The 22843-nt window shown below is 34.0% G+C and overlaps 1 protein-coding gene across 4 annotated transcripts in view; it reads left to right on the top strand.

The window, feature by feature from the left end:
- Nucleotides 1-22843, top strand: part of LRP1B (LDL receptor related protein 1B) — a 1893223-nt gene that overhangs the window by 1821002 nt on the left and 49378 nt on the right. For 3 of the 4 annotated variants that reach the window (XM_037849262.1, XM_037849260.1, XM_037849259.1), the window contains 3 exons: nt 10870-11044; nt 15229-15333; nt 16197-16310. In XM_037849262.1, the coding sequence (XP_037705190.1) occupies nt 10870-11044; nt 15229-15333; nt 16197-16310 (394 nt within the window). The remainder of the gene's footprint in view (nt 1-10869; nt 11045-15228; nt 15334-16196; nt 16311-22843) is intronic. The other variant, XM_037849261.1, reaches the window with a different exon arrangement.

The raw sequence follows: 22843 nt of genomic DNA, 5'->3' as shown, positions 1-22843 counted from the left end.
CATCATAGAATATTGTTAATAAACAAAAATTATTGATCACCTTATAAATGTTTGAGTTATTTTTTTAAGATTTCTAAATTTATGGATGCCATCATTGTTAATTTGCATTTTGCAACAGTGGTGTGTCAGAGGTTAAAATTCTGGTACTTTAAAAATCTCACCCTATATGTCATTCACTCAAATCAAATTTTTGATAGGTTGGCTTTATGAATTTTACATTCTCCTTCTACCCGGAAGTTCAGAGATGGCATAATTTGCTCAAGCTAGATCTTGTTCTTTTAAATTTTTTAGTATTCTTGATAGTAGTATTTAGTGCATACTACTATCTTTAGTAATAAATTAGAAAATGCTAATTTTCTTAGACATGCCTTGTTGATGAAAATTTATCAACTCTAATCAGAGTTTTGCACTTATTTTTCTCCTGAAGTGAATATTTAATTGGCATACATGCATTCAGTGTTTGCTTACTTTATTAAACTCACCTCTGAACGTGGGAGACATTATTTAGGACTATGCAATAAGTTTAATTATTAAAATAACTTAGACTGTATAAAACATTTCAGGAATGTAAAAAACAATAAATTTTATATTTCTTAAATCTGTTTTCCTATTTCCTCATTAAAGCCTTCAAACACAAAATCATAAAATTTAAATTTTGTACAAGTTACTTCATTTCTCTTGCCTGCTAAACCATGCCAGATGAAAAACTTACTCTTGCTTGATGCTGTGTTTCTCTTGGGAAGGAACTTCTATAATCTCTCTTGTTGACAGAAATAAGAATCTCAGAACATTTCTGAAAAACTTTCCAAATATTTTCATACTAAGTTAGCTGTAAGTATGGTAAATCTTCAGGCATGTCTTACTTTTTGACCTCCTGGCTGTGTTTTTGGTCTCTTATTTCTCTGGAGTGATGCAAAATTGATCCTGCCTGATAAGGGGTAGATTGCATAGATGGTTTGGAGTTTTCTTCAAGTATGAGAATCCAGTGCTGTAACCCAATTATCAATCAGCAGAGAGAGAGTACATATGCAATTTGCGTTGGGGTGAGTGGCTGAGAATGACACCTGAAATCTGAACTCTGGGGTCAGATGTGGAAATGCCTGCTTGTGTTCCTGAGCTCTGCTGTAATGCATTGTGGCACATCACACAGACCCTCCTGGGGCAGCTGCTCTTGCTGCTGCAGTGCCCTTTGACCTTCTGATTGGTGGTTTCTGATGGCTCTCAGAAAGCCATATAGACAGCGGTAGGCAGGGTGGGGGTGGGGTGGGGGGAGGCGGCTCTTTCAGTTTTAAATGCACATGAACACAGTGCATAAAGGGAAGAGAGCACTAAAGAAAATTAAAAATATTTTGTAGATTTTTTTCTGAGCAAATGTATGAACTATTGAATGGGAAAAAATAAGTTTACTCTCTGGATTTAGTCTTATGTGAGTTTGATTTTCAGTTTAGTGTGATCTTTGGGAAGTTGCTTAACCTATCTTTGCCTCAATTTACTCATCTGTAAAAATGGGAATAACACCATCTAGTGTATGGGAATGTAGCAAACATATGTGCTAAAAGCTCAAGTTGGCCTTTAGTGTCAGTGAGGGCATGGGAGTGGTAATTAGAAATAATCTCAGGTGTGATTTGGTGTAACTGCCTCGGTTCAAAGATGACCAAAGGGTATTTTGGAGAAATTAGTCCAGTAACTGAGACAAAGTCACATTGTTAGCCAGAGTAAGGACAGGAGTTAGCTCCAACTCCCTCAATTCCGGCCAGTGTTTTTGTTTTTTGTTTTACTCCATATGTCTTCTTAATATAAGTATTCATCAAAAGTATCTCGCTTTCTTAGCTATAAAATGAGAACTGACCAGGTAAGCAATTGCAAAAGTCTTTTTCTAAGTGAAACATTATAGAATTATAAGATTCTAAGAATCAAACTATCTAGGATTATTCTACTCTGGTCACTCATTACTATACATTCTTCCTGAGTTATAAATAGATTCAGTTTATATTATATACATAAATACAGCATTAAGTCACTTTCTTCATACAGGCATATCTGAGGCCCAGATTTATTAACTCTGCCCATAAGTAGAAGTATGCTAAGTAACTGCCCTCAAAGAAAAAGAAATTTTACAAGACCACAAGATTAAGTTCCCCCTACTTCATATTGTAACTCATGATGCATTCATAGCTTTCTCTCATAGAGGTACTTCCAAAAGGAAATTACCAGGAATTACTGAGGTTTATGAAGGAATGGCTATTCACTAGGCCAGTTAATAGTATACGTCCTACAGGCAGGACATTTTAGATGCATCTACCCCTCTAGTTTCTAAAACGTGTGTCTTATTTATTATATTGTGCAATCCTTCAGAGGAAAACAATTTTTCAACTTCTTTAATACTACCCTATAGCATCATAAGGTTAAAGCGACATAGAAGGCTCCCAAAAAGATGAAAACGAATAAAACCATAAAAGAAAATATGAGCAGAATAGTCAGGTAGCTAGATGATTTTTCAGTGGTTAAAGGTACATATAGCCCCAATCCTTTTCAATGCTTAAGACTTAAATGGACACATAAAAGGCATACGTATCAAATTCATGGATGACATGGAGCTGAGAAAAACAGCAAATACTATAGGTGAAAAAAATCAGTACTGAAATGTAACTGGCAAGTTGAAATACTAGATTAACATTAATAGGATGAAATTGAACCATATAATAAAAAGTCTGGCAATGAACTAGAAGAGAAGACAAGTATAGGATGGCATGGACAAACATAGGATGACAGGCAAAAAAAAGCTTGTGGAGTAGCTGCTCAAAAAACTATGTAATATTAATCTGAACTTGTATGAACCTAAACACTTTTGAAACTACTCAAATGAGTATGCTCATTATACATACCACTACATTAGCCACTGTGAAGGAATCAAGTATAAAAAACATGCAGTCCTATTCTCAAGACCATTACAATGTAGGTAAAAGGGTGTGCCCGTGTGTATTTGTACTCAATTATTTAAATATTGAAAAACTAGAGAGCATAAAAATTCCTAGTCAAGTCCCAGAATTTTCCAGAACTGTAATGGTTAACATACTCTTAAGAGAAAAACATATGGAAAATTTGACTATGATGTGTACATAAGCATGATATGAACAAAGTGACCATTCCTGGAAGATAAAAGCAATGCTTCATAGAAGAGGTTGAATTCTGAAAAATACTTGGGATTTCAATAGGAAAGGCAGAAAGAGGTTGGGACATTCCAGTGTGATTCAAATTGAGAAAATAGTGAGTAGTAGAGTATGGAAAGAATATAAAATGAGTACAAGGCCACAAAATGGAAGCCTTTGAATGACCAGTAGAAAGAGCTGTAGACATGATGGTGCCAAAAGATAAAGGCTCTCATCTCATTCTGGTAAGCTGTGGTAACAACGCAGTCAATTATCTTATCAAGACCTCAGTTTCCTCTTCAACAAAAAAGGAGAGATTGTTTTCAATATTCAGAATCTTCAAGAAGTAGATCTCTATAATAGAGAAGTAGATCTCTATTTTTTTAGAAAACTCCATAGATTATTCTGAAGCACATCCTGCATTCTAATAAATTAGAAAGCAACTACAAGTTTTGAACAATAATGATAGAAGCAAATATTTGCATATGAAAGGATATTATATGGCAGCAATTTGTAAAATAAACTTGGGAGATGAAACTGGCAATGGAAACCACATAGAAAATTAGGCAGATGATTTATAAGTTTATATATTGACTACTGTATTTAAATACAGTATTTAACTTTTGAGATGTAGCCAAGTTGTTAACCACGTAGGGTTCTGCAAAGCACAAAAGTTAAAAGAATTTCACTGGCAGAAGAAAGTATATTAAGCCCATCTTCAAACTATAATGAGAACCTACTATAGAGAAAAGGAAATACACTTAATCTAAGTTGTTCCAAAGTCAAACTCATCATTAACTAGGCATTCCAGGAGGTATCTGAGGCCCAATAACAAGAAAAGTGAGTCCGTTAAATTAAAATGAATAATGGTATGAGCTAGTTCAAAAAGGAATGAGCTACCCTTTAACCAGTATATATGGGCAAATGAGTAATAAAATAATGACTATGTATATATAGATGGGGGATAAGGAGTATGGGATGGTTTGGATGTTCTTTTTAATTTTTTTTATTTTCTAAATTCTTAATATTTAAAAAAAATTTTTCTTTGTTTTGGAGTAATGAAAATGCTTGAAAATTGTGGTGATGAGTACACAATTATGTGACGATACTGTGTGCCACTGACTGAATGTTTTGGATGGATTATATGGTGTATATCTCAATAAAATTGCATTTAAAATAAATTCACAAAATGCCGTCGTTGGCAATCCTAGCAATTCTTCTACATTTTATACATACATAGAAACAGCCATAACCCTCCCTGTAGGGGAGGATATTTGCAGAATTCATAGAACCTTTTGCTCCTGGGACACAATTAAATAACAGTGAAGTGGGAGTATGAATGCCACTGAAACTGGAGTCTTAGATAATGTAGTGTTTGGCTATGTGCACTGTGGAATCAACCTAGTCTTCTTTGTGAAAAGAATTCAATCCTACTTTTAATTATTGTGTTGTTTTTTGTTTGTGTGTGTGTGTGTGTGTGTGTGTGTGTGTGCAGTTCTAAATATCCAGTGCTTACTAAAATTACAAATTTTAAAGTCAGTTCACAGAACGTTTTTAAAGGCTAGAACAAAATTCAGTGAAGTAGAACTTTAGTGTATATACATGTATTTGTGTAATTTAGTTTCTTCCATATAACTGTTCTATAACTACCAATTAAAGGTCCGCCTTTCCCCATTATTCTTGCCTGAGTGTCCCTTGTTTAGCTAATATTATTTTGGTTTGGTTTTCTTCTTTTTAAAAAATTTCACACTTCACTAACTATGGCAATGTGAATAGCCCACTCACAAATATGAGTTAATAGCTATTAACTTTTCAATAGAAAAAGATATTGGGGAAATAATTTGAATGCAGTTGGAGATTTTAGAGCTATCTCTCTCTCCATGAATAATCATGAGTGTGTATAAACCACACATGCACATATTTTTATGCAATCTGTTAACATGCTGCGAAAAAATTAAAATAGAACTATGCTCTTGTATTTTTGGTTGCTTGAAGGAAAAAGGCACAGAGAGAAACAGTGAAATAGTGATCTCTCTTGAAAATGACATCATTTCTGTTGTGGAAAATAGCCATTCACTCATTTTCCAGTTACTTTCTACCTAATTACCATATGAATACTCTGTAATTATATATTCATCTTTGTCCTTTAGACTACATGATTGTGTTTGGTGCTACTATGTACTTCTTAATGTAATTACCATACAGAGGTTATAACAGTTTTTATTGTGAATATAAAGTATTATTATACAATTTCATGGTAATCTCTACTTCCTTTGCACAGATTATTCACATTTCATTACTGTTCATTCTTACGTTCTTATCATATGCAGAACATCTCAGTTGCTATGTCATACAGGTCAGTAAAATGCTCTAAACTTATGAGATGGAAATTTCCATAAGAAGGAAAGTTGCATAGAAAGAGTTTACGTACTTTGATGACAGCAATATCCGTATGCTTTTGCCACCACATTGACAATTCAGATCAAATTTTTTCTCTTACTTAAACCTTACAAATGGTTTTTCAGTTCTTTGAGGACGGTATCGTGTCTTGCATTTCTGGGCTACTCTCACAGCAACTAGTGTAGAGTTAGGCCCATATATGTCCTCAACAAATAGTTATTGGTCCATCCTTAACATTTTATCCTCATAGAGAAATTATGCATGTTGTCCAAAAGATCAGACTGCTTCTACCGAATGCTACTGTCATTCAGTTAGATTCTTCTGCTCCTTCTCTTCTATCTTCAGTCCTTTTCATATCTTCCCCTCCATGCAACAAAAAGTCTCTTTTACCCTATCACCTGTATAATCCTAATAACCTGACGTCTTTCAGTCTATAACTTAAAACCTTTTTTTTTTTCTCTTTTTGGACTTTCTTTCATTGTCAATAACCAGCTAAATGTAATATTTGAACAAAAAGATGTATGTGTGTGTGTTTGTCTCTATGTGTGTCGGAAAATAGAAAATCAACATCCCTAACCGTTTTATTTTCTGGTGGAATTATTAGGTTTTCTGTTTAGATTTGTCCATTGCTTCAAATTTGGTAACACTTTGTTTAATCAAAGCTGAAATATGAAAAAAAACTGGAGGTTATAAAACTTCAGCAAAGGTAAGTTCATACAAATAATTGGTGCTAGTAGTGATGAATCATTAATAAAAAGAGCAATAAATTTTCCTTAAGATAATTGTGTTCATCTTTTAGAAAACTACCTTCAAAATGGTTTTAAAGGATTTTTGATATTTTAAGTGCATCGAGGTTTGCTATAGAATAACAGTTTTTCAATGCTTTGGGAGGAGAAAAGTGACTACTAGTTGTTCTGTCCGTTTCAGAGATTATTATTAGTCCATGAGCAGAACTCTTGGAATCAAAGAGAAGCACTGAATACCAAAGAAGCCTTCTAATGTACTATTTTTCTTCACTCTTTGCTAAATTAACAAACCAATTTTGGCTGGCTTAGAAAGTGCTAATAAGGTACTTCTTTTATTAGTTAAATAGCTCAAGAGATAATTTGAATTTAAATGAGTATGTAGTAATTATTTGAGAGTATATAGAATGATGACATTGATGAAAATACAACATATATTTATACAATTTTATATAGATGTTTGTAATTCAAAATGCATTATAGCTGAGAAGAGAATGAAAGAGAAAATAAGATAGCATTACTATTATTTATTAAGCACTGCAGTCATGATGTTGAGATAATTGCAGAGAACATGGACTTTGGTTGAATCTCCCAATTTAGAAATGTATAACACTATTGGATGTTTCAAATACTTTCCTGAAAAGTATTTTAAGTCATGAGAAAACTTAAAATAGTAGGGAACATTTGAAGGAATTATTTCACTTTCCAATTTACAGATAATCTAATGCTTATATGGCAGCTTAAGTATTAGATGTCAAAGTTCCTTATTAAGTAAGATCTTTCTCCCATGTTCAGGAGTCTTGGAATTAGAATTAAGCCAATAGGGAAGTCTTGGAAGGAAGGAAGGAGAAGGAAGGAAGGAAGGAAGGAAGGAAGGAAAAAGGAAGGGAAGGAGGGAGGGAGGGGAGGGGAGGGGAGGTAAGAGAAGGGAAAACAGGGGCAATGACAATATGCATTCAAAGGATTAGGCCCTAGGATCTTAATGAGAGTGAAGAAAATAATCCAGTTAAAAATATAGTTTGGCAGTTTCCACATGCTTCACATCTTGTCTAATAGCAGCAAGGTCAGGTGATTTTCATAGAAAGGCATTGGGAAGCAACTCTGCTAGGGCTGGAAGCCAGCGAGAAACTCTCTGTCCCTGTACTTCAACTCAGCACAGAGTGCTAAGCATGGGAATAGGAAAAATGAAATGTCTTCCCATTTGAATATCTATAGAGAAAGGGTTATAAGCACAAAACGGTTTCTGCCTTCTTTTTTTCATTTCAGGAAAATGTATCATAGCTTGACAATATACAATTTAGAAAGATTTATTAAAATGTAAATTCCAATATCTGCTTATTTCATTGTTTTACCTTAAGTAAACTTTTCTTTTACATTCCTTGGATTCTATTTTTATGCCATGAATCCAATCAACTACACTGAACAATATGCATCTGACATGCTGTAAAAAATATATTGAAAGCATTAAAGGATGGAAAATTTCCTTTCAAGCATAAAAAGTGGAGTATCATTTCCTTTTTTTTCCCCTTTCCTTTTAAAAATAGTGTCAGTAAAGAGAAAAACAATTTAGCTTAGTTAGCAAAATAAACCAAAATTCCTATAAGTTTCTAATTGTAGTTTATATGCTTTTAGATTAAAAAACATTTTCTATTGAAATATAATTTACACAGAGCAGTTTAAAATCATAAGTTCAATAAATTATCACCAGGTGTACACACCAATGTAAACCAACATCCAAGTCAAAAAAAAACATCACCAGCACCCCAGGTGACCCTGCTGTTCTTTATCATTATTTCTTCCCTTCTCCCTAGAGATAACACCTTCTTGACTTCTAAATCATAGATTAGTTTTGCCTTTGGAACTTTATATAAATTGAAAATATGTAATATATATTTTTGTGTCCAGCTTTATTAACCAAAATTATTTTTTTTTTGAGATCCAACCATGTTATTGCCTATGGTTGTAGTGTGCTCATTTTTGTGCTAAAATATTGTGTATATATTTATATATTTATGTTTATATTATATACTAATGCACATTGTGTCAATGAACTACAGTTTATCCATTCTCCTTGTGATAGGCATTTGGATTGTTTTCAGTTTTTGGATATTTCTAAAAAGGCTGCTATGCCTACTGTCATGGATGTTTTTGGTGCACATGTATGTACATGTTAAGAGTGGAATTGCTATATAACAGAGTATGGGTATGTTCAAATATAGTGGATACTGTCCAACAGTTTTGTAAGTTGGTTGTACCAATTTACACTCCCATTAGCAGTATAGGAGTATTTCTGCTATTCATTCTGTTTGTCAGTTTGGTGGGTGTGTAATGACATTTCATTGAGATATTAATTTGCATTTCTGTGCTTTCTAATGAGTTTGTGTATTTTTAGACATCTTTTTAATCCTAATCTAAAAAAAATTGTAATTTATGCATCACGATTGCTTATAATTAGCAGATTTTAAATAAGTTTTTAATTTTGCCTTTTATCACTCTAGATAAATGCAAACTCCTCCTTTGCTGCATTGTGATATTGAGCAGTAATCAACCCCCAGAAAGTTAACCCAATTTTTTCTAGTTTCCCAGTTTTTCTCAGAAGTATGGTTGTAAAAACAAAGTGGTTCAAAATTTTCTTAAAAGTACATTTTAATGAAGATTCCTGATGTTGGTCAAGAAATGAGCTATTTCATCTAATCAGATCCAAATACCATTTTGGACAAGGTAGTCCCTTTGCCAGTCAGTAAAATTCTCTGCAGGTCATCATTTCTTATATCCCCTAGTTCCCAATACTAGTTTCTCAACCAGTCCCATGGGAATTACCACCCCTCCCCACCTTTAGACCTATGAATTAGAACCTAGGGGTGGGTGGCAGGGAAGGACATGGAATTTGCACTTGCAAATAAGCCCCCTAAAAGATTCTGATGAGTTGTCATCTAAGGCAACTTCCGAATAAGGACATGATACTAAGATCCTAGAAGGGTATATCAGCAGACTTCTATGCCCATCGAAAGCTGGACCAAGATGAAAGAACGACATTACAGGACATTTAGAGATAATACTAAAGAGCTATGTGTCAACATGAGTTTTACAGCAAATTGTGTTAGGAAGGCATTTCTTCTGAGGTTTCTGCATTGAATGGGAGGCTGGACTAGATGATCACATAGGCTACTGCTAAAATACTCTGCGTAAATGAAAACAGACTGTGTTGTGTATACTGTATGTGACAAAACGGTAACGACAAAAAAAACCTTAATAGAAAGATGGTTACACCGTCTTTAAGTTTTAAGTTAAATTCACCTTTTGAAAGCTCTATTTTTCTTAAGTATAGCCAAAACCTATATTAGTAGGCTTAGCTTTGAACTTCGGTGAGAATACTTGGCATAATGCAACAGCTAGCACAAGAAGGCTTAAAATAAATTTCCGTAAGTCTGAAGCAATAAATTTAATTTCTGTCTAATTTAATAAAGGGCTAGATAAATATGCAAACATGAGAATGAAAAATTAGGTTTTAATTTTCCACATCCACTCTAATTGTCAACCCGCAGGTTAAAGTTGATAAATTGTGATTTTTATCTTAGCTAATCTCATTTAGCATCCCAGTTACATAGCTAAAAGGAAATTGCAGCTTCTAAATACAAAGTTTGGTAACAATTTAATCAGTTCTTTTACTTAAGATTATTTCTAATACGAATTTCAATATTTTAAATGTGGTAAATTATAAATATTCATATATGAACATGCTTTTCAAAAGACTGAAGCGGCATGTCTAATTACAAAGTTAGAGTGATTGTTATATTATTAATTGATCTTTGTTTATTGCTCGTGTTCAAGAAGTATAGAAATATTGGAGGAAATCTCCCATGTAGTTAGGAAACTTGTCTGTAATGCTCAGTAAGAAATGTTTTTCAAAACAAAGGCCTCGGGTTACTGGGAATTTTTCCTTCTGACAGATGGGGAAGTTAGACTCTTGCCTTAAAGTGGAGTAATAGCCTAGACTTCCATTGTCACTTCCCATCTATGATGGATCAGCTAGTTTCCCAGTCTATTTTCTGCCTTATCTGCTTACTTGCCCTAGAGTTTGGAAAATTCCTGGGCCTGACCTGTCATCTTTTCACAGCACCAAGAGCTGGTGAGAGGTAATAGTCACATATTTGTCACACACTCTGCTGTTCTCCAGATGAAAAGCAGTGAGAAGAGAAGCGATGATAAATGACATTTAGAGAAATCTTGAACATGTCACCTCTTTTCAAACTGATGGCAATATTGTTCCTTAGAAGAAGGAGAGTTAAGGAAACTTGTTGGCTGGAGTTTTGAAATTCAGAACCAGAGGAGTTAGTGAGCTAACATTATATGAATTTAACTCATCTCCTCTAAGCCAAATGAAATGATGCCTCAGGCAAAAAGAAGAATCAATAGCATTGTTAGAGAATTCTAGTTAACACAATTATAAGCTGCATTTGTAAATTAGCCTACCTATTGATTCACCATTTTGAATATTAAAGGAAGCATTAACTTATTATGACAGAAGAAAAGCATTTTGTAAATAATTTCATTTTTCTGTTGTCCATTTTTCCTAGATGTGTGTCACCACTATTGTGTGAATTCTGAATCATGTACGATTGGGGATGATGGAAGTGTTGACTGTGTCTGTCCCACACGCTACGAAGGACCTAAATGTGAGGTTGACAAATGTATAAGGTGCCATGGGGGGCACTGCATTATAAATAAGGACAGTGAAGACATATTTTGCAAGTAAGTGGACATCTGGCTTAATTTATAAAGGCATTTGAACTGAAAAGGACATAGCAGTTAGCAATAGACTGTGAAAACAATGTAAATTCTTTATATTCTAAAATTCTATATGTTGACCTTTGCGTCTTTTTTTTTATGATTGATGATGCAGTTCAATTCATTTCAATTAAACCCAAACTTATTCCCCTTTGATGTACATCCAGAGAACATGAAAATTCATTGTGTCATGAAATAATCAGATAATTCTCTATATGGAATATTCTCAATTATAAGTGAGAAATAGTGAAATGCACTATCTTTTCAAAATCTATATGCAATATTGTTAAATTAGGAGAGCTCAGGCTTTTAATTGCATCATCATTATTATTGACAATGAGTAGGTTTGTTTTTCTTTTTTTAAAAATTGAACCTTTGGAGGAGGAGTAAAAGACCTGCACTGAGAAAATGAATTGACTTTGCACAATATGATCCAAAATGAGTAGAAGGAATGTTCTCTGGGAAGCAACTGCAACAAAAATGTCCAAGTTTGACTTTTGTTACATTGTCTTTTACCCTTTGGCTTTAAGGTTAAGTGAGTGAAAAACAAAATAACATCATGGTTAAAGGGTAATGCCATTCCATTTCTATCATGAGACAAGTTTGTGCCACTGAGATTAGAGATCAACCTTCACTTTGAACTTCTTTTAACAACTTTTTAAGAGAGGAGCTGATAAAGAACTGGACTTGATCACTTGTCTGGCTTAGGCATATCATAAACGATAATATGAGCTAGAAAAGCTTGTTATAAAGTGTTCATGCCACAGCTTCCACTGAGACTTCACTGAAAGTTGCCAGCTCTGAGTTTTAACACTCTGCCAAACAAGGCCCAATAAAATTTTATTACAGACAGCATCGATTTTTTTTTACTTTTTAATTTACTCTCATTTTAGAATTTACTCTAAATAAGATTTGTGTCATCATTATGAATGACATTTACTCAAATCCTCAAATTGAGTCATTTGAAAATACATTATTTTTTAAGTAAAGTAATTGAAAATATGACTAATATATAACTATGTGCCTTTGGTAAGTACGTAACAGCAAAACACATTTTCACATAAGCTGCCAAAATTATCTTAGTTCATTAAGCTCATCAGTTCTTTTTGATGAAATTTCAGCATGACAGAATTTTATTTCAATTGGCATGCATGTATTTTTCTTCATGTCCAGCGTGCCTTGTCAGGAATGAGCTGTGGAATCTTCCTTACAACTCCATTCCACTCACCCAGAGAGTCATGAATGATCATCTGGGAAAGGCTGTGCCCTACAGTTTCTTAACCAGTTTTGCATGGAAAAGCTCCTGCTAAGACACACACTCTTTTCCCATGACACAGGAAAGTCTTATGATGAGCAGGGAAGGGAAGGACACTTACGGCCTCTTACTACTGCCTGTCATATAGAGAAAAATTTGTTTCTTCCACCATAACCTGAGTGGTCTACAGATATTCAGCATAATAATTTTTTTGTCTTCCAAAGGTTTTTTTGGAACATTATGTGTAGGAATGTAAGAATGGATAAATAAAATTTGCTAGCAATGAGTAGGTAATGGAACTTTAAAAATAGAAGTATGATGTTACTTGCTTTATCTGCTGAGCTATGTAACATTTGAGCGTGGCAGCACAAACAGACCTCTTTGAGTATTTTGAAAACATTAGATAATTGAAGTGTGTTTTTATTTCTATGATACCATTTATCTTAGCATTAAAGGGAAGTTTACAGTGATGTCAGTATTTCTGCTCCATAGGTAAAGAACAGATACTTAAAAAAACCCCGCAGAGCTGAAGTGAATCTTTTTTGCCTATTTAGGAAAATTCAGTCCACCAAGTATACTTGTGATTACAAATAGGCAATTGTATTTCTAATGTACAGCCTATGCACTGTCAACTAGAATAGGTACTCTGTCAAGTATAAAAAAATGGGTATCATAAAAATGGGTATGATCTTTAAAACAGAGCTAATTACACATTCTTCTCTCTTCTGGAAATCTGAGCAAGTATTGATGAAGACAAACTTGATCATAATTTTGAATAAGCTAAATAATACCCATGTGATGTCAATTATTACGGGAATTGGGAATTCTTTGTGTGTACTGAACAACTGGTAATTAACTTTTGGAAAATGATGTATCACAAATTTTATATATATTTATTTATATACACAGACACATAGTACAATAGTACATGTATACATACATTTGTGTGTGTCACATATTCTTAAAAGAGTAATTATTATGAAAATATTCAATAAAAAATTAGCAGTTCTCTTTGATGCATTATAATGATTTGGATAATGTCTGTTTCACATTTGAAGTATCTACAAACTGCTGTCTCCCATCAATTTGTGATTCAAACAAAACTAGGAGGAAAAAGAAACAACATCTTTTATAACTGTTGAAAGCAGAAGCTTAAAAGCAGTCAACAATTAACTGAATTTTTTCTCTTTTAAAGCTGGTGTTTGGTATGCGCTTATTCTTTTTGTGGAAACTCTTTTAATGCATAATGAGCTAATTTTTGCCTTTGACTTCGTCCCTTTAATGGAATAAGAAATAGTGTAACTTTCTGCTCTTTTGATATTCAAAAGACTGGTCACAGAGGGCAAGAAAAAGTCCAGATCCTTCTATCACATCAGGCACCAATCCCACTAAAGGCCTACTTGACTCACTTTGTACCCGTATTAAGATGCCTCTATAGGTTATAAAGAAGGTGACATTCTCCGTTGAAAGCTGAAAACTTTACACTGTTCTACCCCTTCCCCATGCCTGGTTTCATTTTCACATATCTCCATTTCACATCTAGTATATAGTTTACTCATCACTCCTATTCATCTTGAAAAGAAACGGAGTTTTAAAACCCTGGCTATTTAAACATGACTTCAAATTAAACACCCTGGGAAAGTTATAAGCAGATCAGTGCATTTCCAGTGCTCTACCACCCACATGAGGTCAAATAAATACGCACAGAATAAATAGGCTATAGGAATGCCAACCAATTATTTTCAGGCATATTACCTAAGGTTAGGAATTACCCTATAAAGATATACTGCAATAGACATCACAGAGAGACTCAAAATGATCAATCAATGGTATTACAGTCTGATTTTTCTACCAAGGTTATATTCAGATTTACTGAACATAAGCTATCAGATTTATTGTGATATCATTGATTGCTTCATAACAGCACCATCATGATCACATGATCAGTATTACTGGCAATATCTGTTGTAATTCTGATTTGGGCTGAGACTTGTATGATCCAATTGTCTTATTTCCCAGAGGGGAGGTCCCTTGATTATTTTCAGTGTTGATGCATGTTCTCTTTTCCCCTAACAGTTTTCACTGCCCAGTCTAATAGAATTGTCTATTTATTTTTAAATATAACAGGGCAAGTCATAAATTTCTATTTTTTCTATTATTGTTATGCTCAGTTTTGCCATTGTAGCAATAGCCAAAGTGTTTATTCTTATCCCAGACATGTAATATGATCAAATTAGAATAATTTAGGTAAATTTTTCAAGAAAGCCTGCCTCTTCACTTGGTTGCCATATAGTATGTTGTTTCTATAGCATTACTGCTCTTCACTTTTGCAATGAACTGATCCCTGATTCTCTTCTATTAAAATAAAATGAATTTGACATCAATTACTATACATATTTAAAGAGAAACCATGGGATAAAAGTGATTCAGGATAACTCTACCATTTCTTACAAAATGTATGGCCCCAAATTAGTAAGCATTCTTTGGACCAGATCTTCCATTTTGGAAGGAATAGCTGAAGCATTTGCTTTGAGAATATTTGATCACATGGTTGATAATTCACACAGATGTTAAATGAAAAGGGAACAAGAAACTGATACTGACACTAGTGTCTCTCAGGCATGTAAGTGGTAGACATTAGGATGTATTTTTTCACACATATATCTATCTATATTAAATTTTCACATTAAGCAAATGGATTCAAATTTTGAAAATTACCAAAAGAAAAAAATTTTATCTGTCATCTTTTTGTTAACAAAAAATTGGCCTCCAGCAAGTCTGTCTTCCTGAAAACTTACTTCAGCCAGTCATTCCACCACATGCGGAGAGTTTGTGTCAGCTTTCAACAATAATGATGCCAGTAACGATGGGATTTTTTTCTTTGTTGCTGCAGCTGCACTAATGGAAAGATTGCCTCTAGCTGTCAGTTATGTGATGGCTACTGTTATAATGGTGGCACATGCCAGCTGGACCCTGAGACAAATGTACCTGTGTGCCTGTGAGTATTTCATAATATTATGGGGATTTCATGATAGGACTTTCGATGTGCATAGGATCCCTATTCTGTTGCTTTCCTTTCTTGGAATGATACATTTTAAATGAGTATTTCATGGACATCTCTGATCAAGTATTGCCCTCATTGGCTCATGTTCTACAGAATCTCCTCCTTCCTGAATCAATCTGCTAATGATTTCATGAAGAGCTCATTCAATTCTTAGCATCATTCCCATTTCAGACATGCATAGATCTTTGAAGTTGGAAATGCAGAGGAAAATTGCTCTACTTTCATTGACCTTATTTGGTTACAGGAAACCTGGAGATGATCATCTTTTCTGAATGCTTTGGTACTTGACATCATTCTTTTCAAAAGACTTTGGGATGTCTTTTCAAATGTGTAATGCTATCTGATGACTCAAGTTTAGAGCATAATAGTATGTAAATTTATTAAGACCCTGGTTCCTTTGGAATACATTAACTCGAATCTGGGCTTCTGAACACCCAGAGAAATGGCTCCTGAGAAAATCTGGAATTTCATATTTTCCCCTCTCAATTCCTTGATTGTCCAGAATTGGCAATATGAAATAAAACCATTCCGCTTCTTTGGTCCCTGTTTTTTGAGTGTTCTTTTTTTGCTGCTTGACCAGAAGGAAGATGCCCATATATTATCCATGTCTGCATCTATCCTCTTTTCCACCCCCTAGTTGAGAATAGCATGCAATGGGTGTGTATGAGAGAGAAGTGAACATACCTGGGACGGTTTTTATTCATATTTTACCATCTCTGTATGAAAAAATTTGAAACATATTTGGCAAAAAGAAAGTCATACACTTTATTTAGCTGTATTTTACTGAAATTCTACAGATGCTCTGTGGGGTTTAAAAGTCAGCGCTGTGACCAGAAAGAGAACCCTTGTGATCACTACTGTCAGAATGAGGGGATTTGCACTTTAACTGCGTTTAATGAGCCAAGATGCAAGTAGGTTTAACCTTCCACTTACTGCTGCGCTTCGTGTGACATCATTTCAGGCCACAGTTCATTGGTTCAAATCATGAGCATCCACATGCATTTCACAGTGTATACTTAATCTCGGGGCTCATCTGTGTCATACACACTTAACCTTTGCTTCACTCACAAAGTGTGTGCACCACAGACTGCTAGAGTGTCTAGAATACAATGGAAGAAATGAAAAAGCTCATGTAACTGGCTAACAAAAGTACATTTGCTGGAATAGTAGCTTTTAATTAGAATAGTACAGAAGCAGGTGTTTTTAGATTCTATTACTGAGTAATTCAGAATGATGATTTCTAGTTAACTATTGACTTTCCATTTTTAGTATTGATGAAGTAATACATTATTTTGTTTCCCTAAATTTTACTGAGAACTCTCTTTCTTACTTTAATTAGCAAAACTCTTGATAGAGAAAGTAGGTACAGACTAAAAAAGTTAGGAACTTCATTTCTTAATAGTTTAAAACATTCTTTCCTGATTCAATGTGTTATTGTATCAAATATCTTTGAAAAAATAAACTCATATTTACTCTGATAAATTTCAGGGACTACCCACATGTGGGGTAATTATGCCAGTTTCATCACCATGGCAACTATTTTGCTTTGTGCATTTGAGCTTCAGAGATGGATCGTATCTGGCACCCTCCTAAACACCCATTGTCATAATCAACAGCCGTGGTTGGCACCTGATAATAATCCCACTGGTCATAGTGTCAGAGTACCTATTAATGGTTTTAAACCACAGTCATATTAAAATTGATATATTTCATTCCTGAACCTCCCTATTTTGTTCATAATACTCAATTTTTTATGCAAGAAAATATTCTTTGGAAAACAGTTTAAAAATAAAGGGAGGTGATTAAAATAGTAACTTATTTTGTTGGAACATATTTGAATATATTAAACCAATTTTCCACAATACCTCTTTAAATATTAGTCTAAAGGCATATAAATTGATCTGTCAAGGAAGTTATTCAATTCCCTGCTAATACCAAGGTTCAGTACCTTATGTAATTGAAAAAAGAGAGGATGACTCTTTTTTAGTCCTACCTCTGCCCTCAGTCTACCTTTAATTTCTTCAGTCATTCAGCAAATATTTATAGAATCTTGAAAGATTACTAAATCTTAGACTTGAAGATGAATGAAATATTTCCGCCACCATCAAGATGCTCACCAGTTTGTGGGGTTAGCAATTCATAAGCAGCTAATTAACCTATAATAAGGTAGGTATGAACACAGGAATAGAGGGCTGTGCAGTCTTAGCAAGGCAAGCGATTCATTCATAATGGGAGGTGAGAGGATATGAAAGACTTTACAGAAAGGTGCCACTGCATTAGAGCATGTGGTTCAGTGAGGTTGGGAAAGACATTCCAAAAAGAAAGTGTAACATGAGCAGAGACATGGATGTGAGACTTAATGACTTATTAGGGAAACTATGAGTGGCATAGTATAGCTAGAAAGTAGAGTGACTGTAGAACTGGAAGCAAAGGTGCAAGATGATGAGATTAGAAAGATTAATGGGAACCACATTTATGCCAAAGTAAAGAGATTACACAGGGCCCTGCAAACAATGAGTAGCCCTGGGTGAGAAGTGAAGAGGGCTTGAACCCAGCCGGAAAGAAGAGGGAGTGCACAGATTCATGGATATTTCACAGTGTTTGTGAGTCCAGGGTGATGGAACTGGCCATGCTTGCTCTGAGGTTCAGTCTTCATTTATCCTGTCCCTGCCTCACCATTCCAGGGAAAGCTAATCAAAACACCGCAGGCCTACCTTTGCCCCTCCCCGCAAAATCAGTTCCAGGACCATTCCCCATCCAGAGAATGCCCCTGAAGAGCAGAATGGGGATCTTTGTTGATCACAGAAGTGCACAATAATATTCAAAGTCACAGTACACTTTGAAATGATAATCAGCCTATCTGATAAATACAACCAGGAAAAGTATGTTAAGTGAAGAGAATTAGACAAACGCCTGTTATTTTTGTGTCAAAAAAATTTCTATCTGCATTTGGCTTTATGGAAATGTTGTCTGTGTCATGATTTTCTGTTCCCTAAAATTCTTTCTGAGGGTGGGAGTAATACTGTATTCCTCAAATAAATTAAGCCATTACAGAAGTATAGAAGAAATAATTATGTTCTTTCATCATTCATTCATCAAGTATTACTGAGAATCTATGTTGAGTGATATCCTGTATAAATTTGGAAGGAGGATTAATATCAGTTAACAACTGATTTAGCAAATACTTTATACCAAGCACCATATTAAGCATTTTACACACTTTTGTGTATTTTAAATCAATCATTCTGACCATATCCCAGTGAATTGGTACTATTGTTATCCCCATTTCACAGACGAAGCACTGAGGTTGCACAACTAGAAAGTCATAGATACTTGGGGCTCAAATAGTATCTGTTTCATACTGAAGCTCATGCCGTGGTTATAACTCTTAGGCTGTACGGCTTTCGTTAAGTTGCAGTAACTCCAATATGGCTTTTACTTTTGAGGAACTTAAAATTCATTTTGCATATGAGTAGGCTTAAAAAATTGAAATATATTGTGGTAATTCTTACAATAGAAATATGGCCAAAGGGTTGTGGAAAAACAACTGAATAGAGATTAATTATAATGATTCCTAGTGGAATAGCGGAGGGCTTTATAGATGAAGTGACATTTTCAATGTAATTTGAAAAAAAAAAAAAGAGTAGGAATTTTATGGGAGTAAAATCTTTATGGGCTGAAAATCTTTCTAGAAAGGAGGAATAGCACAAACAAGAGAATAAACATGAACGTAAAAGGTGAAGGTTGTTGAGGATAGAAGAGGCGTAACAGGAGAAGACTAAAGACAAACATTGGGATTTATGAGTTATATTTTATGCTATGACACGTTTGTGAGGTACATTTTATGCAACAACACAAGAGTGGGTTTATAGTAAGAAGACTAGAAAACTCAGGACAGAACCATAGGGAAAAGCAGTGAAGAAATAGAAGTCGCAGGAGACCTATCAAATAATATCATCCAAGTCAAAGGAGTAGAGTATCAAAGAATATTAACTCCAGACAGTTCAACAAGTAGAAGAATTATAAATGATTTATTCGATTTTGCAGTTACATGATCATTATGGGAGATGTTTTGAAATTCTTATACAGACAGAAACCAAACTATAACTGATTAAGTGAAAGGTGAGGAAGTACAGAGAAATGCAGATTCTTTTCTGAAGTTTTGGCTATGAATAAAATGAAGTAAAAATGATGGGAGCTTCAGAGATAAGTAAGACCTAGGAAAAATATTTGTGTAACAAGGGAGATAAATATTCAAGAGGATGCTCACCTAGTAACTATTGAGGTCCCACTGTTAGGGACTACGAAGGAAAGAAACATGGTTCAGACACACTTACAGGCTCATGTTCCTTAGAATTGAAATTTCTAGAATCCAGAGCTTTTCCCTAGTTTTAACTGGAATATTTATAATTCATACAGCCCTAAAATGTAAATAAATACAAAGAAATTTTAATAAAAAGGGTCTATAGATCATGTGTGATACAAAAATAGTTCAGTTAAAAGAAAATTAAACCCTCAGGATATCCCTCTAGTAGTCATTTCTCTTCACAAGGTGAGAGGTTTTGGAAACACAGTTTCAGACTAGGATTTCAATTCGTGGTGGCCATGTATCTTCAATGAAAAGTTAGTATGTACTGTTTCATCTGAAAGTGTTTATAGGAATCTCTTAAGATGCCTTAAGAGTTAAGATTTATTGTTTTCTTTAGTTTCATTGGTAGTACATTTTTCTTTTTTCATAGAGTGAAAAGCTATTTGAATTTTGTGGCACTTAGACACATTAGGAAAGTCTATAAAGTATTCAAATCTATGAAGATGGCAGTTTTCCCCACATAGAAATTTTATTACCTGTATCCTTCAATTTAAAGAATACATTTATTCTTTGAAAGCCTTCATTTTCATCTCTTGATGCCATTTTCAGTTATTACTATGTATGAGGGAAAAGAAAACTCCAAAAAGAAGACTAGAATGAAAAATAAAGCCTAGTTTTTTTCTTTTTCATGTTTATTTGGGAAGAGTTTTGACATCTCTTTAAATATGTATATCAAATAATGTCAGTATATTTGTTTGTGTTTTTTTAAATCTACTGTGTGTTATTCTGACAAAATTTTTATTGTTGCATAATTTTTATTGTAAGTCATAGAAATTGTGTGTAATGTGAAGAATCATTGAACCATGCCTTCCTACTTCTAAAATTTCTCCCTAGAGTCAGGCTTTCATTTATATTGGATTTAAGTTTCTTTAAAACATAGACCTACTTCTATAGCATCATCTTCCAATAATTTACAAATTACCATATACCCTCCAATAATAATAATAAAAAAAGTTTGTAATTACCCTACTTCCCCTTTTACTATTACCGTATCCAGGGGGACACATGCATGTACGCACCTTCACCCCATAAACACTTTACCATTCCAACCTAGGTGTCTTTGCTCAGAGAACTCAGTGAACCCATCTGCCTCTTCTACTTTTATTCCAGTTACCATTTACTATCCCACTAGTCTCAGCTGAGGTATCATCTCCTTGTAGGTGGCACATGGTAGGTGAATAGCAAATATTTGTTGACTTGAACCCAAGTGAAGTTTTTTCTAAAGAAAAGAATAAAATATCATCAAATAAAGTATGTATTATATACATTATAATATATATTTATATTAAATATATTTATATTAAATATGCTTATATATTATATAGTTGTATATTATATGTTTATATATTTATTTATAAATTAAATATTATTTAATGTATATTATATATAAATTTTGCTTTTTGTCATCATGAGCATTTTTGGCTGGGGAATCCACTGGTGGTGATTCTATTAGAAACATAATTAATATTTATGTAAGGTGTTCCATCATTTCACAGCCTCCTTTTGACTATAAATTCTCAGAGGCACATAATTACAACCCCTTCCTGCCTCAACCTGCAGATCCACCCCAGTGAAGACTAGGGGATTATTGAAATGTGCTAATAAACTTCTGCTGGGCATAAAATCACCACTGTTTGGGAACCTGTGAAATGATGTAGGAAAGGACAATGAAGAAGTCAAAGATTCCTCTCTTTAGAACTGTTCCTCCTGTCCTCTAGCCTTTGAATATAGATTCAAAGCCTTCCTCTGCTCATGTCTGTGGTTCTGTATTGATAGTACCAGAGGGAGACAGTTACTGGCTGGTGCCATCACTATCAAAGGTGAGAGACACACCACGTAAAGTCTTTTGATTCCACAACAAGATACAGTAAATGGAAAGGGCCTGAGTTTTGGAGCCAGACTTACCTGAATTCATATACTTACTCCTCCAAATGCTTTTGGTGTCCCTCTAAGAGTTAGCTTCCTTCCTTAAGATGGTGATGCTTATATGTATGCATAAAAACCTCTATAAGTAAGTAGATGTTGTATGGGCACAGACAAGATTAGTCTGTGGTTAGACCTAGAGTTTGAGAACCTGTGGGTCCTCTATTTCTTCTTGGCTTTGACCATGACTATAGATCCAGATATCTCTAGCTTTCATTTTAAATATTGATGGTGTAACACTGACTTATGGTTCTATTTTATTTTAGGTAACTTCAGCTTTATATCTTGCTGAAGTTTTCTTAACTATCTCAAACTCTAGTTTCTTTCTTTGATAGGTAATTCTGGGTTGAGATTTTAGTTGTAGCTAAAGATTGATAAATATTTGAAAAGTCCATATCAGTTTTTGTATGTACTTCATTTTTTATCTGAATTTTTCATAATATGAATTCTTTTGAGGAGTCACCAAGGGTTCTCTATACCTATAAAGAAAATTAATTCAACACTTGCTCCATTTTGACAGACTGTTGGATAATGCTCTAAAGCATTCCTTCACATACTAGAACAAAAAAAATTCCTCAAAATCAATATTAAATGCATTTTAATCATAGTTAGCTTTTTTGCTTGTTTAATCTTTTTTTTCTTTTTTTCCTATTAGAGAAGTTGTAGGTTTACAGAAAAATTATGCATAAAATACAAGAACTCCCATATGCCAGACTATTATTAACACCATGCATTAGTGTGGTACATTCTTTATAATTGATGAAAGAACATTTTTTATAATTGAGCCATTAACTATACTCCATAATTTACATTAAGGTTCACTGTGCTGTGCATGCCCATGTATTGTTTTTGCTTTTTTTTTCAATTTTTATTCTAGTAACTTATATATGTATTTTGTTTTTTGAAATGACAAAAATACTTTCAATCTTCTCTTTCCATATCCACTCATCAAGAAATATTTATTGAGCACCTACTATACACCAGGTAGTATCCTGGGCACTGGAAGCTATATCAGTGAACAATAGAGACAAAAATATTTGTCTTTGTGAGGTTTAAAGTCTAAGGGGGAGGGGGCAGAAAACAAACAAAATAAACATCTAAAATATTTACATATGTCGTTAGTGCTAACAGTTAACTATAATAAAAGAAACA

This window comes from Choloepus didactylus, chromosome 9 (assembly GCF_015220235.1).
Source record: "Choloepus didactylus isolate mChoDid1 chromosome 9, mChoDid1.pri, whole genome shotgun sequence".
NCBI lineage: Eukaryota > Metazoa > Chordata > Mammalia > Pilosa > Megalonychidae > Choloepus > Choloepus didactylus.
Note: the sequence above shows the minus strand (reverse complement) of the source record. Positions and strands in the feature narration are given on the sequence as shown.